General features: G+C 34.2%; 1 protein-coding gene across 1 annotated transcript in view; it reads left to right on the top strand.

Annotated features, from left to right (window-relative positions):
- Positions 1-19289, top strand: part of TRAPPC9 (trafficking protein particle complex subunit 9) — a 1005189-nt gene that overhangs the window by 654236 nt on the left and 331664 nt on the right. The window contains exon 21 of the mRNA XM_044684475.1: positions 5295-5448. Coding sequence (XP_044540410.1) covers positions 5295-5448 — 154 coding nt within the window. The remainder of the gene's footprint in view (positions 1-5294; positions 5449-19289) is intronic.

Here is a 19289-nt window from a genome sequence, read left to right as displayed (position 1 = left end):
AAAAAATATATTAAAAGAAAAGAAATATTTAGAGGAGGATGAATAGAGAGCAATGTCAGGAAGAGCCAAAGCAGAAACAGTTTCCAGTATTAGGTGGTCAACAGTCAGATATTCCAAAGAACTCAAGAGGAATGAAGTTTAAGAAAAAGTCACTAGAGTTGGTGACTAATATAGCATTCATTGCCAATGTTGTAGAGGGCAATTTCAGTTGGAAGCCAAATTAATGAAGATTTAGAAGTGAGTGAGTAGAGAAGATATAGAAGTACAAAGATGGCTTTTTTATATAACCTCATATTTTTCTCCTCTATCTACTCGAGTTCTTCCCACCCTAACAGTGTTTTCTTTGCCCACAAATTAAAAGTTCTGACAAATATTGGCCCTGTGACACTGGAACAATCACTTAACATCTCTAATATGCTAACTTGCAGACAGGTTGCCAGCCAGAATTGATAGAGGGCATTTCTTAATCTGGGAGTTACATTTATCTATAAAATCAAGGGGTCAGTCTGTATCCTTAAATTAAAACTAAACAAAACTCCCTGTCTCTTTCTCTCTCTCTCTCCACCCCCCACCTCTTCCCTAGCGTGCAGCACTGCTTTAGAAATATTACAAAAGTTATATTCCTTTCTCCAGTTACTTAGCATTTGATTGTCTACTGACATTGTCTCCATAGATGGTTGTAATAGTGTTTTTTTTTGCACTGCAGGCTCCTGATCACCCATTCTTTCTATCCTTATGTATCTTCTTTTTTTTTTTAATAATTTTTAATTTTTAGAAAAGTTATCATAGTTACGTGATTCATATTCTTACTTTCCCCTTTACTCCCCCCACCTCCTCCCCCACCCCCATAGCTGATACACATTTCCACTGGTTTTAACATGTGTCATCAATCAGGACTTATTTCCAAATTGTTGATAGTTGCATTGGTGTGGTAGTTTCGACTCTACATCCCCAATCATGTCCGTATCAACCCATGTGTTCAAGCAGTTGCTTTTCTTCTGTGTTTCCTCTCCTGTAGTTCTTCCTCTGAATGTGGGTAGTGTTCTTTACCATAAGTCCCTCAGAATTGTTATGGATCATTGCATTGCTGCTAGTACTTTATGCATATAATTTAATTTGATTTTCACAAAAGTCCTGTGAGGTATATAGTTTTACAAATAAAGAAACCAAGACTTGTTAAGTGACTTGCCTAGGGTCACACAGTACATAAGTGTATAATTCAGAAATTTTTTTCATTTCATATATTAAATTTTTATTATAATAACAAATAATTTTTCAAAAGTTGTATAATTGCTATTTTCTCCCTCCTTTTTTTCCCTCCTTCCTCCTGAAGCTGACTAACAGTTCAATCTAGGATATACATGTATTATCTTACAAAAATATTTCCATGTTATTCATTTTTGTAAGTGAATAATCTTATAGAACAAAACCCCAAAACATATACCCAAATAAACAAGTGATAAATCATACTTTTTCATCTACATTTCTACTCCAAAAGTTCTTTCTCTGGAGGTGGATAGCATTCTTTTTAATAAGTCCCTTGGAATTGTCCTGCTAGAAAATTGTAGAAAATTATATCACATTTGATCGTTCCACAATATTGTAGTTCCTGTGTATAATGATCACCTGGTTCTGTTTATTTCACTCTGCATCAGTTCATGGAGGTCTTCCCAGCTCTTTCTGAAATCATCCTGTTCATCACAATAGTTATTCCTCACCATCATATACCACAATTTGTTCAGCCATTCCCCAACTGAGGTACATCCCTTTAGTTTCCAATTCTTTGCCACCGCAAAAAGAACAGCTATAAGTATTTTTGTAAAAATAGGTCATTTCCCATTTTAAAATCTATTTGGGATATAGATTGAGTAGAGTTATAACTGGATCAAAAGGTATTAATTCTTTTATAACCCTTTGGGCATAATTCCAAATTGGTGTTGATCTAAACCTTATTTTGGCTATACTGTTTTCCAAATTTCCCAGCAATTTTTGTCAAATAATGATGTCTTATTCCCACAGCTGGAATCCTTTGGGTTTATCAAACAGTAGATTGCTGAGGTTATTTACTCCTAGTCTATGACATTGATCTATCCTTCTATTTCTTAGCCAGTACTAAATTGTTTTAATGATTACTATTTTATAGTACAGTTTAAGATCTGGTACTTCTAGACCACCATCCTTCATATTTTTTTCAGTAATTCCCTTGATATTCTTGACCTTTTCTTCTTCCAGATGAATTTTTTTATTTTTTCTATTTCTATAAAATAGTTTTTTGTTAGTTTAATTTTTATTATAGTAGCTTAGCCTACCTATGAGCAATTAATGTTTTTCAAATTGTTTAGATCTAATTTTATTTAAGAAAAGTGTTGTGTTATTTTGTTCATATAATTCTTGCATTTGTCTTGCAAATAAATTCCCAAGTATTTTATGTTGTCTAGAGTGATTTTAAATGGAGTTTCTCTTTCTAATTCTTACTGTTGAGTTTTGTTGGAAATATATAATGCTAATGATTTATGTGGGTTTATTTTGTATCCTGCAACTTGCTAAAGTTATTAATGATTTTGACTAGTTTTTTTCAGTTGATTTTGTGGGATTCTCTAAGTATACCATCATATCACCTGCAAAGAGTGATAGTTTAGTTCCCTTATTACCTACTTTAATTTTTTCAAATTCTTTTTCTTCTCTAACTGCTAAAGCTAGCATTTCAAGTACAATATTAAATAATAGTGGTGATAATGCATATTTTTGCTTCACTCCTAATCTTATTGGGAAGGCTTGTAACTTAACTCCATTGCAGATGATACTTGCTGATGGTCTTAAATAAATATTATTAATTATTTAAAGGAAAGGCCCTTTTATTCCTATGCTTTCTAGTGTTTTCAATAGGAATGGATGTTGTATTTCGTCAGAGGCTTTTTCTGCATCTATTGTGATAATCATATTATTTGTTAGTTTTATTGTTGATATGGCCAAGTATGCTGATGGTTTTCCTAATATTCACCCAGCTTTGCATTCCTGGTATAAATCCCACCTGGTCATAATGAATAATCATTGTGATATATTGCTATAGACTCTTCGTTAATATTTTATTTCAGATTTTTTGCATCAATGTTCATTAGGAAAATTGGTCTGTCATTTTCTTTCTCTGCTTTTGGTCTTCCTGACTTAGGCATTAGCCGTATATTTGTGTCATTAAAATAATTTGGTAGGACTCCTTTGCTTATTTTGCCAAATAGTTTGTATAATATTGGAATTAATTGTTCTTTAAATGTTTGATAGAATTAAGTTGCAAATCCATCTGGATGTGGAGATTTTTCTGGGGGAATTCATGGAAGGCTTGCTCAATTTCTTTTTTTCTGAGATGAGATTATTATATTTCCTCTTTTGCTAATCTAGGCAATTTATATTTTTGAAAATATTCATCCATTTCACTTAGGTTATCATATTTATTGTCATATGACTGGGAAAAACAGCTCCTAATAATTGCTTTAATTTTCTTTTCTTTAGAGGTGAAATCACCTTTTTCATTTTTAGCACTGGTAATTTGATTCTCTTCTTTTTTAAAAAAAATCAAATTAACCAGTACTCTATTTTTTTAATTGAACCAACTCCTAGTATTATTTATCACTTCAAAAGCCCTTTAACTTTCAATTTTATTCATTTCTCCTTTGATTTTTAGGATTTCCAATTTAATCTTTAACTGGGGATTTAAAATTTTGTTCTTTTTCTAGGCTTTTTTTAGTTGCATGCCCAATTCAGTGATCTCCTTTTTTGCTATTTTGTTGGTGTAGGCACTCAGGGATATAAATACTATTTTGGCTGTATTCCATAAATTTTGATATGTTGTCTCCTCATTGTCATTTTTTAGTGAAATCAGTGATTATTTCTATGATCTGTTCTTTGACCCACTCATTTTAAAGAATTAGATTATTTAATTCCCAATTAATTTTAAATTTGTCTTTCCACAAACCCTTACTGATTATAATTTTATTGCCTTATGATCTGAAAAAGTTGCATTTACTATTCCTCCTTTTCTGAATTTGGTTGTCAATTTTTTATGTCCCAATATATAGTCAATTTTTGTTTATGTGCTGCTGAAAAGAAGTTATATTCCTTTTCATCCCTGTTGAGTTTTTTCCAGATATCTATTAAATCTAACTTTTCTAAAATTTTATTCACTTCCTTTACTTTTTCTTATTTATTTTTTGGTTAGATTTATCTAGCTTTGATTGGGGAAGATTGAGTTCCTCTACTAGTATAGTTTTACTGTCTATTTCCTCCTTAAGCTCCTTTAGTTTCTCCTTTAAATATCTGGGTGCTATAATATTTGGTGCATATATGTTAAGTACTGATATTTGGTCTTTACTACCTTTTGTCAGGATGTAATTACCTTCCTTACCTCTTTTAATCAGATCAATTTTTGTTTTAGTTTGTCTATGGTCATGATTGCTACTCCTGCTTTTCTTTGTCTTGATGGAATTTATTGATTTATTGATTGAAGCCCAGTTGATTCTACCCCAGCTTCTATCTTTACTCTTTGTGTGTCTACCTGCCTCAAATGTGTTTCTTATAAATAACATGTGATAGGATTCTGTGACCTTTAACATATCTCTTTATCTCACTGACAAAAGAGGCATAATTATATCTACACTCCTCACATAATATTATTGTTACAAAGAAAGCATTTTATAAACCTGAAAATAATATGTTTGTTTGGGTCATTATTACTGTTTTTATTATTGAATTATGATCTCTGTTAGAGGAGGGGATTCTCACACTGACAAAATCATATATCCTTAAAGTATATAAAGCATATAAAGTGAAGTATTTTTAAAGATCTCTTTGCAAAATGGAGATTAACCTGAGACTATTAATGTTTCCTTTACATCACAGATCCTCTTCCAAGTGTGAATCTCCAAATTTATCTTAGTTTCCAAGTAAGATCTCAGTTGATTCATATCTAAGGTCAAGACATTATTGATAGCTATATTATTTAAATGTTATTAATTCATTAAAGTGGAATGGACTAGTTAGAGAGTTACTGAATTCCACATTCTTTGAAGTCTTTAATCAGAGACTTGAAAATTACTTTTTGGATATTTTGTGAAAGGAATTCTTTTGGCATAAAGGTTGAACTAGATTGCCACAGAGCCCCCATCTAACTCAAATTATTTGATTTTGTGAATGATCATAATGATTCTCATAATGTCTCATGCTGTCTTAGACCAATTGGCTCAAGGCATTTCAGGGAGAGAGCCCTACTAATTAGTTTTTTCTCCTATTCCTTCTTGCAGAATGGCGATTCAAGTAGACAAGTTCAACTTTGAGAGTATCTCAGAATCTCCTGCAGAAATGACCCAGTTTACAAACCCCAAACAACTTGAAGAAGAGAGGCAGGAAGCTCGGGGTTTGGAGATCAACAGCAAGTTAGACATCCACTGGAATATCATATCCTTTGAGAGGTGACAGAATTGAATGTTAATGAAAAATGCTTCAGCAATTTATTGCGTAACTTAATATTAATTTTATAAGTACATGAATTGTTGAAAGGGAAACCAAATAAGCTACTTAATTATAGATTCTTAACTATTGCTTGTGCCATAAATAGCTCAGAAATGTCATGATGGGGAGGTCTGAATAAAATAGATGTTGTTTTTTCTTTAAATTATAACACTTTAAAAGCTGTACATAATGAAATATTGATTTAATGTGAGAATCAGGCTATTGAGGTTTTATGGTCTTTTTGATTTAGAAAAAAATAATTATCATCAATTCTGATTTTAGCAGTTTGTTGTTAAAGGGATTCCTGTTCATTTATGGGTTGGGCTCTATGCCCTAAAAGGTCCTTTCCAATTCTGAAATTCTCTGATGCTATTAGTCCTTTGTCTTCTTGGTTTCAGAGTGGGGAGATAGCATTGTAATGTAAAGGGGAAAGAGCATTTGTTTGAGACAAAAACCCTGTAATAAGTTTTTTGACCCTTGAAAACTTGTGTGGGCTTTTTTGACTTTAATATCCTAATCTTTCAAACAAGTATATAGGACTAGATAATCTCTTATTTTCCTTCATATTTTGTTAGCCTATTGATCTTGGGAATTTGTCATTTAATCTCTTTTGTACTTTAACATCCATATATAACTCCAATGCAATAGTTGAGAATAGAGGCATTGAGAAAGGTAGCTTTTAGTGGATGAACACATATATAATAGCAGATTTTAATGAATTTCTATTCTCCATATATTCTCAATAGTGAAAATTTGACCATAATATGGTAATTATGTAATTATATGATGATAATTATAATTCTTTACAGTTACATAGTATTTTAAGGTTTATAATGTCTTTTTCACATTATATCATTCAATTCCTCTACAGAAGAAGAGAAGTCTTAGGAGGAACATGATAGCTGTTGTCAACTATTTGAAATTGTCTTTTACAAGATAAATAAAACTTTTTTATCTTGGATCTCAAAACTAGCCACACTTAAAAGTTGTAGATAGCTTTTGTTTAGGAGTGAGGAAAAACCCACCTTTGACGGCCATTCAGAAGTAGAATGGACTGCTTTAGAAGATGGTAGTATCACCCTCCCTAGAAGTCCCTTTTCAGTAATATAGTAGAGGACCTTTTTTCCAAGGAGAAATGGATTTAGAAGATCTCTGGGGACTCTTTAAGCCTAGAAATTCTGTGACTTAATGAATATTAAGCCTGGAAAGGACCTTAGACCATCAAATCAACAATATAGCAAAAAAGTTTTTGTAACAAAGACACAAGGGCTCACACACATGAATGCTATCTTTAAAGACAATCTCTTTTGGAGGGGGCACACTTTGGGTATTGTTGCCAATTCTCATAAAATGTTTGGACTGCTTGTGAATTAATCTTGGGAAGGGAGGGCATGGAAAGAATGAAGACCCAGCTTAATAATCTATTTTATTTGCTAGACTTAGCTTTACTGGACCAGGAATTATCAGTCTAAGTCCTAGCCCTGGCTCTTCCAAAAAATTGTTTCATTACTTAGACTAAGTCCTTTCCTTCTCCAAGTCTTAGTTTATCCATCTGTAAAATGAAATTACTTCTAAAGGCCTTTCTAGACTATCATTGTAATTATTTTTAATGTCTTTTAACTATTTTTTAAAATACCATACAAAACAAGCATTTATTAAGTGATTATTATTATATAATGAGTTGTGCCTCGTGCTGCTAATATGGAGAGATATAATCATAATTGCTATTTAGAAGAAGCTTACAAGCTATGAGGTAAGATAATGCATTTCCTTAGAAATATGTAATATCTTTTCTAATAGAGTAGTCAGTCCAAATAGAATCATGTGAAATAATTGAGAAAGGTGATATCACTTTCAGGCAGAGATCATGAAGAACTTCACAGAAGAGTAGACACATGAAATAAACATTGAAGAAAATGAAGATGGGGAAGGGAGAATAATAGGGAAGGGAGCTTAGAGGACTGCTGGTGGATGGGGAGATCATTCCAGACATATAGGAAAGTATGTGCAGAGGCGTGGAGTATGGAGAGAGTAAGGATGAGATTACAGAATAGCTTATGATTCATTTTCATTAAAATATACAGTGAAAGGGGTCGATGGCAATATGAATGGGGTTATAGACTCTAAACGATCACCCTAGTGCAATTATCAATAATGTGGAAATAGGTCTTGATGAATGATACATGTAAAACTCAGTGGAATTGTGTGTTGGCTATGGGAGGGTGGGTGGGAGGAGGAGAGGGAAAGAACATGAATCATATAACCATGGAAAAATTTTCTTAATCAATTAAATAAAATTTAAAATAAAATATACAGTGAATAAATAGGGGTAGTGAAAGAAAGTTGAAAATATAGATTGGAGCCAGGTTATGAAGGACTTTGACTTCTAAGCTTAGGATATTTTATTTTATTCTTGAGGTAATCAGTTCATGAAGGTTTTTCACGAGAGCAGTGATGTGGCAGTCTGGTGCATTAGATATCTGGCACCTTTGTGAAAAGTTGGGAGGGAAAGACTAAAGATGAATAAACTCTTTAGGATATAGTTAGAGTTGTCCAAGCAAGAATTAATATGGCTGGGATTAGGGTGGTGATCATGGGAATGGATGGAAGAAGTATTTTGAGGATTTAATTAATAGGATTTTGTAATTGGATATTGAGGACTGCTCTCAAGAATGAAATTCTAAAAATCCAAGAGATAAGATTCTGATAAAAAAATTAAAAGAGAGTGGCTAAAAATATAGAAGCGGGAGTTACATAAAACATTTTGTTTTAGATTTATATTAAAAACAAAAATATTAAAATTTATATTTTAAAAAGGCAGATACAAAAGAGACAGAGGATATAGGGAGCAGAGGTTGAATACAATAGCATGATGGAATAGTCCTATAAAAATAGTTTGAAAATTAGTGTAGTATTCTTATTAAGACAAAGAAGGTGTCTAGGAAAGGTTTGTTTTAGTGATAACAGTGGTGAGAATGTATAGCCAGGAGGTGTAGACTACTTTCATAGACTTTGGCATTGAAGAGGAGTTTGTAGATGGGACCATTGTTTTACGGATTGTCATAGTCAAGATCTGGAATGTTTAAGAAGATTTGGAAAACTAAATCATGTTTTCTGTAGGCTCTCCCCATTTAGGAGGCCAGACATAGTTCAAACAGTGGCAGGATTGATTAAATCAAAATATGACTTCAACATGGTTATTTCACAGAAGGCATCTACTCTCCTTTGAAACAGGTTCTGGTTGCTTTGTTTAAAAAATAGATCAAGAATTTTCATGGCATTCTAACTACTCTTGTTTTCCAAAGTCCTGTGTGATAGGCATTATTGGTACATGCTGGTATTGCACTTGCAAATGTAAGTACAGGATGAAACAATTTCTTTGAGCTATAACACTGTTCATTCTGAACTCAGCTAACCTGGCTGACGGGACACAGTCAGCCTCTCAGGAGCTTGTTGGAAACATGCAATATTTGCATTTAAATTGAAGTGCACCTGAAGCAGACTTCAGGCATACAGAGAGTTGGCTGCATGACGCACAGTGGAGTTACAGATGTTTATCTATCGCTAGCCAAAGAAACCAAAAACTAATTATGAGGACAGTTCCATACATAGTCTTTTAAGTTTTACACAGCATATTTCTTAAAAAAATATGAGTTGTTGGTAGTGTAAGCATTTTTATCCTCATTTTGTAAATGAGGAAACTGGAGCTTTAGACTTTAAATGTTCATATCATGCCATATTATGATATAATTTCATATAAGTTATGCCATGGTCATATCCATTAGGAACAATAATAGCTATCTTTTATATAAGCCTCATTGTTACAGAGTACTTAACCTTGTGGAATAATGCAGGTATAATGATGTCTTTTCACAGATGGAAACTGAGGCATAGAGAAAATAAGTGATTTATTCAGGATCACATAGCTATCGTGAATCAAAATTTGAATCCAGGACTCTTAACTCCAAGGCCAGTGCTCTTTCTACTATATCATGTGTCCTGTCTTCATGGTTCTGTGTTCTGTCTTTTCTTTATCTTGTGCCCCCTACACTACCTAGCACAGGGATGAATGTATGTCTCATGAACATTCAGTAAATATCTACTATGAACAAGGCCTGTTGTTTTGTATTGAATGATCTGATAAAAAGTTCAATGAAAAATGCTTTTACATTTGTTCTCCTTGCCTCCTCAGGGTAGCTCCCAGAGTGCAGATTTTATTAAATATCAGGAAGAACTTACTGTTAGAATTGTCTGAAATTGATTGGGTTTCCATAGGATAGTGAGCTTCCCTTCCTTGGAAGTATTCAATTGAGTTGTTCATTTGTTGATGAAGATGAGGGAAATAATCTTTTGAGCAAATTAGCAGTTTTTCATAATGCTTAATACATTGGACTTAGAATCAGAAAGTGTAGATCCAAATCCCAATTCTGATACTTATTGGCAAGTCACTTAACCTCAATGAATCTTTCTCATCTGTAAAATAGGTATAATATCCAGAGTATCAGGCTTATGAAATTGCTGGGAGACTTGAAAGAGAAAATGTATATTGAAAACTTTTAAAGTACTATGTATGTACACGTTACTCGTTATTGCCATGATTTTTGCAGAATCTCTTTCAATGCTGAGTCTGTGATTCACATAAGAAAAAAAAACTATAATAAAAATGTAAAAGTATATACATGGAGTGAACAGTGTACTCTACCAGTTCGTATGAGGGCGGCTGTACTTTTGATTTAGGGGAAAATAGAGTTGTTTCTTGAAGATTGACTTGGATTTTAGGAGGACCAGATTGAGTGAAAGAACATTCTAAGAGTAGTTGACTGACATGAGCAGGTGGTCTAAGTGTGTTGTGTGTTCCTGGAATAGTCAATATTATAATCTGATTAAAGCATAGAGGATGTGGAAAGGAACAATGGGAAATAAGGTTAGATGGAGGCAAATACTAGTCTGAAAAATGTGAGGCTTACTGATCAGTTAGAATAATTGATAAATGCACTCCTTTGGGTCAGAAATGGGAATGGAGGGAAACCAGTCTCTTACATCTGATGAAGAAGAAATCAGAAGAGTTGTGTCCCTTTTATTTTCTCAGTCAATCAATAAGCATCTGTTAAGTGCCTAATATGTATGTGTCAATGTATTATAAGCCAAGAAATGCAAAGGCAAAAAATAAAACAATACTTGTTCTTTCAGTTGCCCCAGTTAAATATGAAGTGAGGTCTTCAGCTGAGAAGGTTGGAGGGAGAGGATGCATGAGACACATAGCTTCTGGGGGAAGAGAGAGTCAATTAGAGATGAGTCAAAGGATTGCTTTGCCTCACCGAGAACACAACGGAAAGTAGATAACATAAATGTGTAGTATACATACCTAGCTTGTTTTTGTTCCTCTCTTTGTTCATCAGAAAGTGAATAGAGAGAGAGAGGAGACATGATGTAAGCAATATAGTAGTGAAGTTTGGGACATACCTTATTAATTGCTGTCACTTTACTTATGGGAAATGATGCTTTACAAAACTTTCCTATCCATTATCTTATTTTGTCTAACAATACCCCAGTGAAGTAGGTAGGTCAAGCATTATTATTCTGATTTTATGGGTGAGGAGAATAGAGAAATGACATGATTGGTCCTGTGTCACATCCTTAGTTCATGAGGGAGCCAGATGAGAGCCTAGTTTCTCTTTCTACTAACCCCATGCTGCTTCTGGTATTATCTCCTAATACAGTCTTATCCACAGCCAAATTTATCTGATACAGCCAAACTGAATCACTCATCATTCTCTAAGTATGTCATGTGCTTTCCTCAGTCAATCAGTAAAATATATTAAGCCAGGTGTGCTGAGAAAACAAAAGACAATTCTTGCCTTCAACTTGTTCACAGGCAAACGGAAGAGAAAACATGCAAGCAACTAAGGCTTCTTCTTCCTTCCTCTCTGTTTCTCTATATCTTCATCCCTTTTTATCTATCAAAAAGCTGAAAATAGAAATTGATTGCATTAGTCAAGTATTCCTACTATTATTTTGTAAATTTCCATTGTAATTCCCTGAAATGGAGCCCTAGTAGTCTAAAAGAATTATTGAGTTTAAAGGATAATACACCCAATTATCCCTTGATAATCTCTAAGGCTCCTTTTAACTTGAGGATTCCATAATTCTCTGAATTAGAAAATCATCAGTCATGCAGAATTCTAGAATATCAGAATTAGAAGGGACCTTTAGAGCTATCTTGCTCAGTTTCTATCTGAATAAAATCTCTGACAAATGGGTAATACTAAGGATATTCCAGTGATGAGATGATCATTGCCTTATTATTATTATTATTCCTGTTGACTCCCTAGGAGCATAGGGCCACAACCATCTCACTCCAACGGACTCTGTTCTGGGCAACTTCCCCCAGCTGGGCCCATGTCATTCCGACTGTTTTTGTTTCATTTTCGGCAGATCTTCGCCAGGTCTGTTTTGGTCTTCCAACTTTCCTCCTCCCTGAAGGGTTCCAGCTCAATGCTTGTCTGGCTACGTTGTCTTCCGGTTTTCGTAGCATATGTCCTATCCATCTCCACTTACGTTTCTTTATGTCCTGACTAATGGGATACTGGATTGTTCTTTCCCAGAGACTAGCATTGGAGATCTTTTCAGGCCATCTGATGTTCAAGATGTAGCGTAGACATCTATTAACAAAGACCTGGAGTTTATTGGTGTTAGCGCTCGTCACTCTCCAGCTTTCTGATCCATATAGGAGGACGGCCTTTATGTTGGTATTGAAGATTCGGAGCTTAGTGACAAGGGACAGTGCTTTGGAGATCCAGACAGACTGTAAGGTGTTAAATGCCTGCCTGGCTTTGTTGATTTGGTTTCTGATGTCCTCATCTGCCCCGCCGTCCTTGCTGACTACTTAGGCATAATTCTAATCATTCTAATCATTCAGAAGTTATTCTTTATCTTAAGCCAGAGTATGCCTCTCTGAAACTTCCACACAGTATTCTTTCAGCCCTCCATATCCAAGAAAAAGAAAAATAATTTCTTTGTTTTTAAAATGAGTCGTGTGTGTGTGTGTGTATGTGTCTGTCTGTCTGTCTGTCTGTGTCTGATTGCTTCTATCTGGTTTCTTCTTTACTTATTGATCTGACTCCTCCTTAGTCTCCTTTAATGATTCCTCATTCATACCACTCTTACTCACCTTAGGTGTTTCCCACAGCAGTGTCCTGGGACCTTTTCTCTTCTTCCTCTATACTATCTCACATGAAAATCTATCTCATCCACTCCATCGGTTCACTTATAATCAGTGTAGATTATTCTTAGACCTACACAAATATTCAGCCCTAGTTTCTCTTACTAGCTCCAGTCTTTTTTCACTATCTTTTGGACATCTTGTATTTGAAGTCTTTTAGTTGTGTCAAAATCAGTATGTCAAAACAGAACTCCATATCTTTTCTACAAATCCTCCCAACTCCCTTGTAACACCACCCTTCCAATTACTTAGGCTTACAACCTCTTCAACACTTCATGTATCCTGTATCCAAATCTTGTCATTTTTCCTCATCTCACTTACTCCATCTTCTTCATTTACACAGCTGCCACCATAGTTTAGGTACTCACTACATCTTGCCTGGCAGTAGTTTTCTAATTGTTCCTCCTGTCCCAAGTCTTTCCCCATTCCTGTCTGTTCTTCATTTAGCCTCATAGGTGATTTTTCAGAATCGGAATTTGACTATTATCCTTTGCCCTTTCTACCTTAAAACACTTTCTTTCTCCATTAACATGAATTCAGATGGCTCCTCGTTCACCTTTAGGATCAAATAGAAATTCTTTTTTTGGCACTTAAAGATCTTTATAAATAAGCCCCTGCCTATTTTTCTAATTTTTAAATACTTTGCTCTCCTCCATGCATTTTTATGTTCTAGCAGCATTTATTCTATCTCCCATCTCTATCTTTGTAGTAGCTACCTTTCTCTCACCTATAATTCTCTCACCTATAATTCTCTATTTCTTTTCCAACCTCTTGGTTTCTATGACCCTTCAAGATTCAACTCAGATCTGCCTATGTATCAAAACAAGCAAATAATAGCATAGTACTATATACTATGTGAAAATAATATATACTATGTGAAAATATATACTATGTGAAAAACTTCATAGACAACCTGGGAGACTTCCTCCAGGAGTCCTTAGGCCACTATTTCAGAACCTGAAGTCTACTTAGATATAGGAATCCTGATTTTAAATCTTTACTGTTGCCTCCCAATTATATATAATTATATGACTGTGTACAATTCATTTTGCTTTCACTTAGAAAATGAGAACATAATACTTATACAGTATTGCACACAATTTTTGTAAGATATTCTATAAGTGTAAGATATTTATATTTGTAAGATATTCTATAAATATTATCAATTATTATTATTGTTCAAAGCAATATACATCTTCTTCATTATAGTGAGGTCTTTTTTTAATAAACAAATGAGAGAAGGAAAATTAGATGGTGACTTATATACATTTTCCTGGATGAAATCTAGTTTGAGAATTATGTTTGCATATTTTTGAGAATGTTTGAGAATTACAGGTCTAATGTACTTGAAAAACACAATGAATGTGTCATATCTGAGGACATAAGTGTTATAATAGGAAAAAAGATGCTAAAGTAAGATTGAGAAGGTTGTACAGTAAAAGAGTGCTAGGCTGGGAAAACTCATCTCCATGAATGCAAATCTGGCTTCAGGTTTGTATGTGTGTCCTTGGTCAAATTACTTATAACCATGTTTGCCTCAATGTCCTCATCTGTAAAATGAGCTAATGAATGAAATGGCAAAACATTTCAGTGTCTCTGCCAAGAAAAATGCAAAGGAAGTCAAGAAGAATTAGACAACTGAAACACACCTGAACCTAAAGAGATTCAGAAAGTCTATGTTCCAATTCTCTGTCAGTCACTAACCTTGACCTTGAGCAAATCACTTCACTTTTCTGGACTGTAGTTTATCCTTTTGTAAATTGACAGGGCTGGTCAGGGTGATTAATAAGCCACCTTCAAATTTTAATATTCTACATTCCTGTTTTAGCTTTCTGTCCCCCAGCCTACATGTTGTATGATCTTCTAGCTAAGGCCACCGATGTGTTGCAATTACCTTTCCAGCTTTAAAATATTCTGATAATAATAGCTAGCATTTATATAACATTTTAAAGCTTTTCAAAGCGCTATACAAATATCTTGTTTATCCTTACAACAACCCTGGAAGGTAAGAATTATTATTCCCATTTTACAGATAAGGAATCTAAGGCAACTGAAGATGAGAATGAAATATTTGCTCACGTGCACACTGCTAATAAGTGTCTGAAACTGGATTTGAACCCATATCTTCCTCTTAGATCACCTAGCTTAAAATAGTGACATTGATTTTAGACTTCGGTGAATAGTCATTAAGTACTTGAATTGTATTAAAAGCCAATTGAATTTTTAAAATCAGTCCTCCAGTTACTTTCAAATAAAAAAATAGAAAGGTACATTTGAAACTTTTCCCAATATAACCTTACTGCAACATAAACTGATTTGAGAAATTCCTTTCCTTCCCTTGCTACAGCTACAAGCTTACTACTGAAAACTCTAGAGACACTGACTCCAATGGCCATAAAAGGCTTCCATTTTAGAAGAACCTGACTGCTGTGTTCTTTCAATTAAGAAAAGCGGTAGAGTGAATTTAATTAAGGAGCATTGAGATAATTTACATTAAAAACACGATCTCTATCTCTGTCTCTGTCTTTCTCTTTTTAGCATCTGGAATGACATCTGGTATTGACTGAACAGTCAACTTTTGTTATTGTAAGTCAGAATTCAAACAGATGGAATAACCAAAGTTTGAATTGGCCAATAATTTCATCATGTGCTTTTAATGATATTTTCCAAATATTCAAAGGTTTTTTTTATTGAATGTAATTTGACATCCATACTCTATTTTAGACATCTTCAAATAAGACTGACAAATAAGAATGTAAGAATGGTTATCAAGGGTTTTGAAAGAAAACTTAGTTCCATTATAGCATTTCTGTTATTAAAACTATAAGTACCTATGACCCATCTACTCAACAACTGAACAAACAGAAAAGTGAAGACATTAGCAACTTGTTTTAAGAAAAAAAAAGTTTATTTGGTTTTTCGACTTTTCTGGGTTTTTGTTTCCACACTTGTAAAAAGTAGGAGTTGGAGTGAGTAGAACATTTCTAAGGCTCCTTCATGTTTTCATCTGTGATTGAATATTGTAAGTTCTAACACTCATAATAAAAAAACTTTTATTATACTCTTTTTTCAGATATTGTGTGTTCTAACATTGTGTATTCTAAAGTCCTTTCTACCTAGAGCATTCTGTTTTCTAAAATCCCTATGACCTCTAATAATATACATATTTTTGGTACTATTAGTATTCTATGATCTTAGGTCCTTTCCAGCTCTGTGTGTGTGTGTGTGTGTGTGTGTGTGTGTGTGTGTGTGTGTGTGTGTGTGTGTGTGTGAATAGTCCCTTTCACTTGATATTCTAGGATTTTCTTATTCTAAGTGGACTGTGCCATCTTTAAATGTCAAGGTCATGTCTAGTATGTAGTACATTTCTATTCTGCCCCTGTGTTGAATATACCGTAAATATTCAATAAATGATGGATACATTTCTTTTGGGGGATCAGGAAGACTTACGTTATCAAGGTAAAGATTGTAAGAGAGGGAGTTGAAGAGGGAGTGCATATGAGTTATAAAAAAAAGTTGATGCAAAGGCATAAATAGAGGCTGGAAATGAGGACAATCAAGACAGCAAACATTTATTAAGTGCTTATTATATGCCAGGCATTGTACTAGGGCACTAGCGGTACAAAAAAAGGCAAAAGACAGGCCCTATCCTCAAGAGCCTTATAGTCTAGTGGGAGACATAATATGCAAATAACTAGATAGCTATAGATAAGTTTGACAAAGTCCACAGAGGGAAGACACTACTGTTAAGGGTGATCAAGAAGGGATTTTTGTAGAAAGTGGGAATTTAGTTGGACTTAAATTAAGCCAGGAGATGGAGATGAGAAAGCAGAACATTCCAGTCAAAAGGATAGTCAGTGAAAATGCATGGTGTGAGCAGTTGGAGATGAAGAGTCTTATGCAAGGAATTTCAAGGGGGATGGGTTGATAAGGACTTTGAATTCCAGAGATAATTTTATAGTTGATTGTGTGTATGTGTGTGTGTTTGCGCATGCGGGCGTATGTTAGGAAGGTCCTCAAAAGGGACCCCTCTTCTCCTAGGAACAGTCAGGATACAGTTCTCATAAGTACAAGCCCAAATGGTGATAGGGCATATACCTAGACAATAGGGGACAGTAATCTAATGCTTTAGGTGGATGTGAACCTACTTTTTCTTCAACAATAATCATCTCTTCTACTGAAATAGTTACCAAATCACCAATATCAAGGCATGCCTGCTATTGATTCTTTTAATGAGATATCTACTGAATATAGAAGTTTCAGAAATGCAGATAATAACAACAACAACACAACACTTTAAAATTTACAAAGTTTTTTTCTCTTAACAATTATATCAAGTTGGCAATGTGAATTTTTTATTCTCAATTTATAAGTAAATCAAAAACTTGAGTGAGTTGCTTATGGTTGTATATAGTTAATCTCAGAGCCATGACTCCAATTAAGGACTTCTAACTTTGAGATTCTGGCTCTTTTTTCATTATATCACATGACTTGTGTGTACCAGAAATTTACTAAAATAGAAAGAATGCTGGATTTGGAGTCAGACATTTGGGCTTAGAGTCTTCCTACTTACTACATGTGTGCTCTTACTAAACTCAACTTCTCTCAGCTTTAGTTTAATCATCTAGAAAATGAGAGGTAGGATGGATGGTTTCTAAGTGTTCTCAGTCCAAACCGTAAGTAACAGAATGATATTTGTTGGGAGAAATGTCAGCTCTTTGAAGAACTTACACTAATACATCCTTATTGTCTTGTCTAGCCTTCTTTTTGAATAATGCTTGAATTTTTAATTTAAGCTATTCTAGGTGAGGATTCAATTTGTGACCTATGGAATAAAGGTAGCTATACCACCATGCTATAAATTATTTAAATGAGTACTTAATACTTTTTTATCCATTCATTGATATAGCCATACAATGTATATGTCTTTTTCATTTGAATTCAAAGAATTCTTGTTTTCTCTTAAACCTTCTTTAAGAAGATGGCATTATCATTGTTTTGGGCAGACAAATGTTATTGTCTTTATTTGTACTCTCTTCCTATGACTGGACTAGAGATAAAGTCATTATAGAAGTCCATAGACAAATTGGACACTGTTTTGACTGATACAGTGAATTTCTGAATATTTTTATTATTGCTTTTCTTTTATTTGCATGGAATCAGTGTTGATGTTTTTTATTTTAAGGGATACGTTTATAATATTATATCAATGTATACCCAAAAGCTTTAGATTATAAAAACCTGCCATTAATTGTCAAATTTTAATGGACTTTTATTAATAATTGTGTCTAATTTCAAAAGACAGGATCACAAAAGAGCCACTGTACAGTGCCATGAAGCACAAGGTCAAAGAGACCACCAATCACTGTGGAATTGATGAGAATCTGCGCCAAGACAGAAAACTTGTTTGGGGTGCGAGGAGGTGGCTGTTTGACATTGTCAGATGCTGGACTCCCCCATGCCACATTCCAACAAGTACCTGAGTTTGGCTGCCATTTTGGCTCCCTTATCCCTAAGATTTAAGGTGAAATCAGACCAGGGAATCATATTTTCCTTTTACATCAGAATCTAATCCTTTTTCACTTTAATAATATGGCAATTTTCTGTAGTCTTGGCTGCTGTTGGGTAAATGCAGTGTTGCTATATTTGCCCTCTATGTTTGTAGGACATAAATAATTTTAATTGGATCTTGTTAATGATCCAAGGACTTATTGCAAGTTTATTTATTCTTTTTTGCTTATAATTTTATTATTATTAAGGGGTGATCTTGGTGTTGGTCAGCACCCTCCTTAGGGAGGATTGTATGGTTTTAATTGTATGGTTGTCCTAAAATCCAGAGTTTTTAAATCTTTTGGAGGAATTTTAGGAGAAGAAACTCGCCAGCTCCTTGAATTGGTAAGGCAAAAAAAATTTTAAGAGGGTTCCATGGAGATGCCTGAGGAAATCTCATGCTGCGTCAAGAGATCCAGAATGAACTAAACTGAAGAGGGTTGAACACATTTATTCTGAATGTAGACTCTTATACCAAAGGGGACTGCCCCCTAATTGTTTTTGTTTTCTTTTTTTTATTTCCCTCTTGTTCCCAGGTTGCTATAATTTCCCCTTAAAAAAGGCAATGTTTTATACACCTTTAGTGGGAGTGTCCTTAGATATATATACATTGGTTATTTGAAATGATTCATTGGGGAGACAAGTGTAGTGCAGAAGTGCAATTAACCCTGCAAAAGGTTTAGGCATGATAATCTCCCAAGACCCTCAATTGAGGAGATCTCAAATGCTCGTCTCCCAATAGAACCATAGGGGAGGATTATGAGAAGGGAATTTGTATTTTTATTTGATCAATCAGAGATTTAGACTTCCCTTCCATTTGTTTTGAATTTGGGTCAATCAGCAACCAGGGAATTTATCTCACAGGCACTAACCTGCAGGTTAATTGAGGAATCATGATAGGCTCCTGGGGAGTGATGTAAGAGAGCTAGTGGGTATAGTAAGGATTTATAAGATGAGATCTAGCAGGAAGCTGGAGAGGGGTTATTTTCTGAGGCTGAGATTCAGAAACAGACAC

This window comes from Gracilinanus agilis, chromosome 1 (assembly GCF_016433145.1).
Source record: "Gracilinanus agilis isolate LMUSP501 chromosome 1, AgileGrace, whole genome shotgun sequence".
Lineage (NCBI taxonomy): Eukaryota > Metazoa > Chordata > Mammalia > Didelphimorphia > Didelphidae > Gracilinanus > Gracilinanus agilis.
Note: the sequence above shows the minus strand (reverse complement) of the source record. Positions and strands in the feature narration are given on the sequence as shown.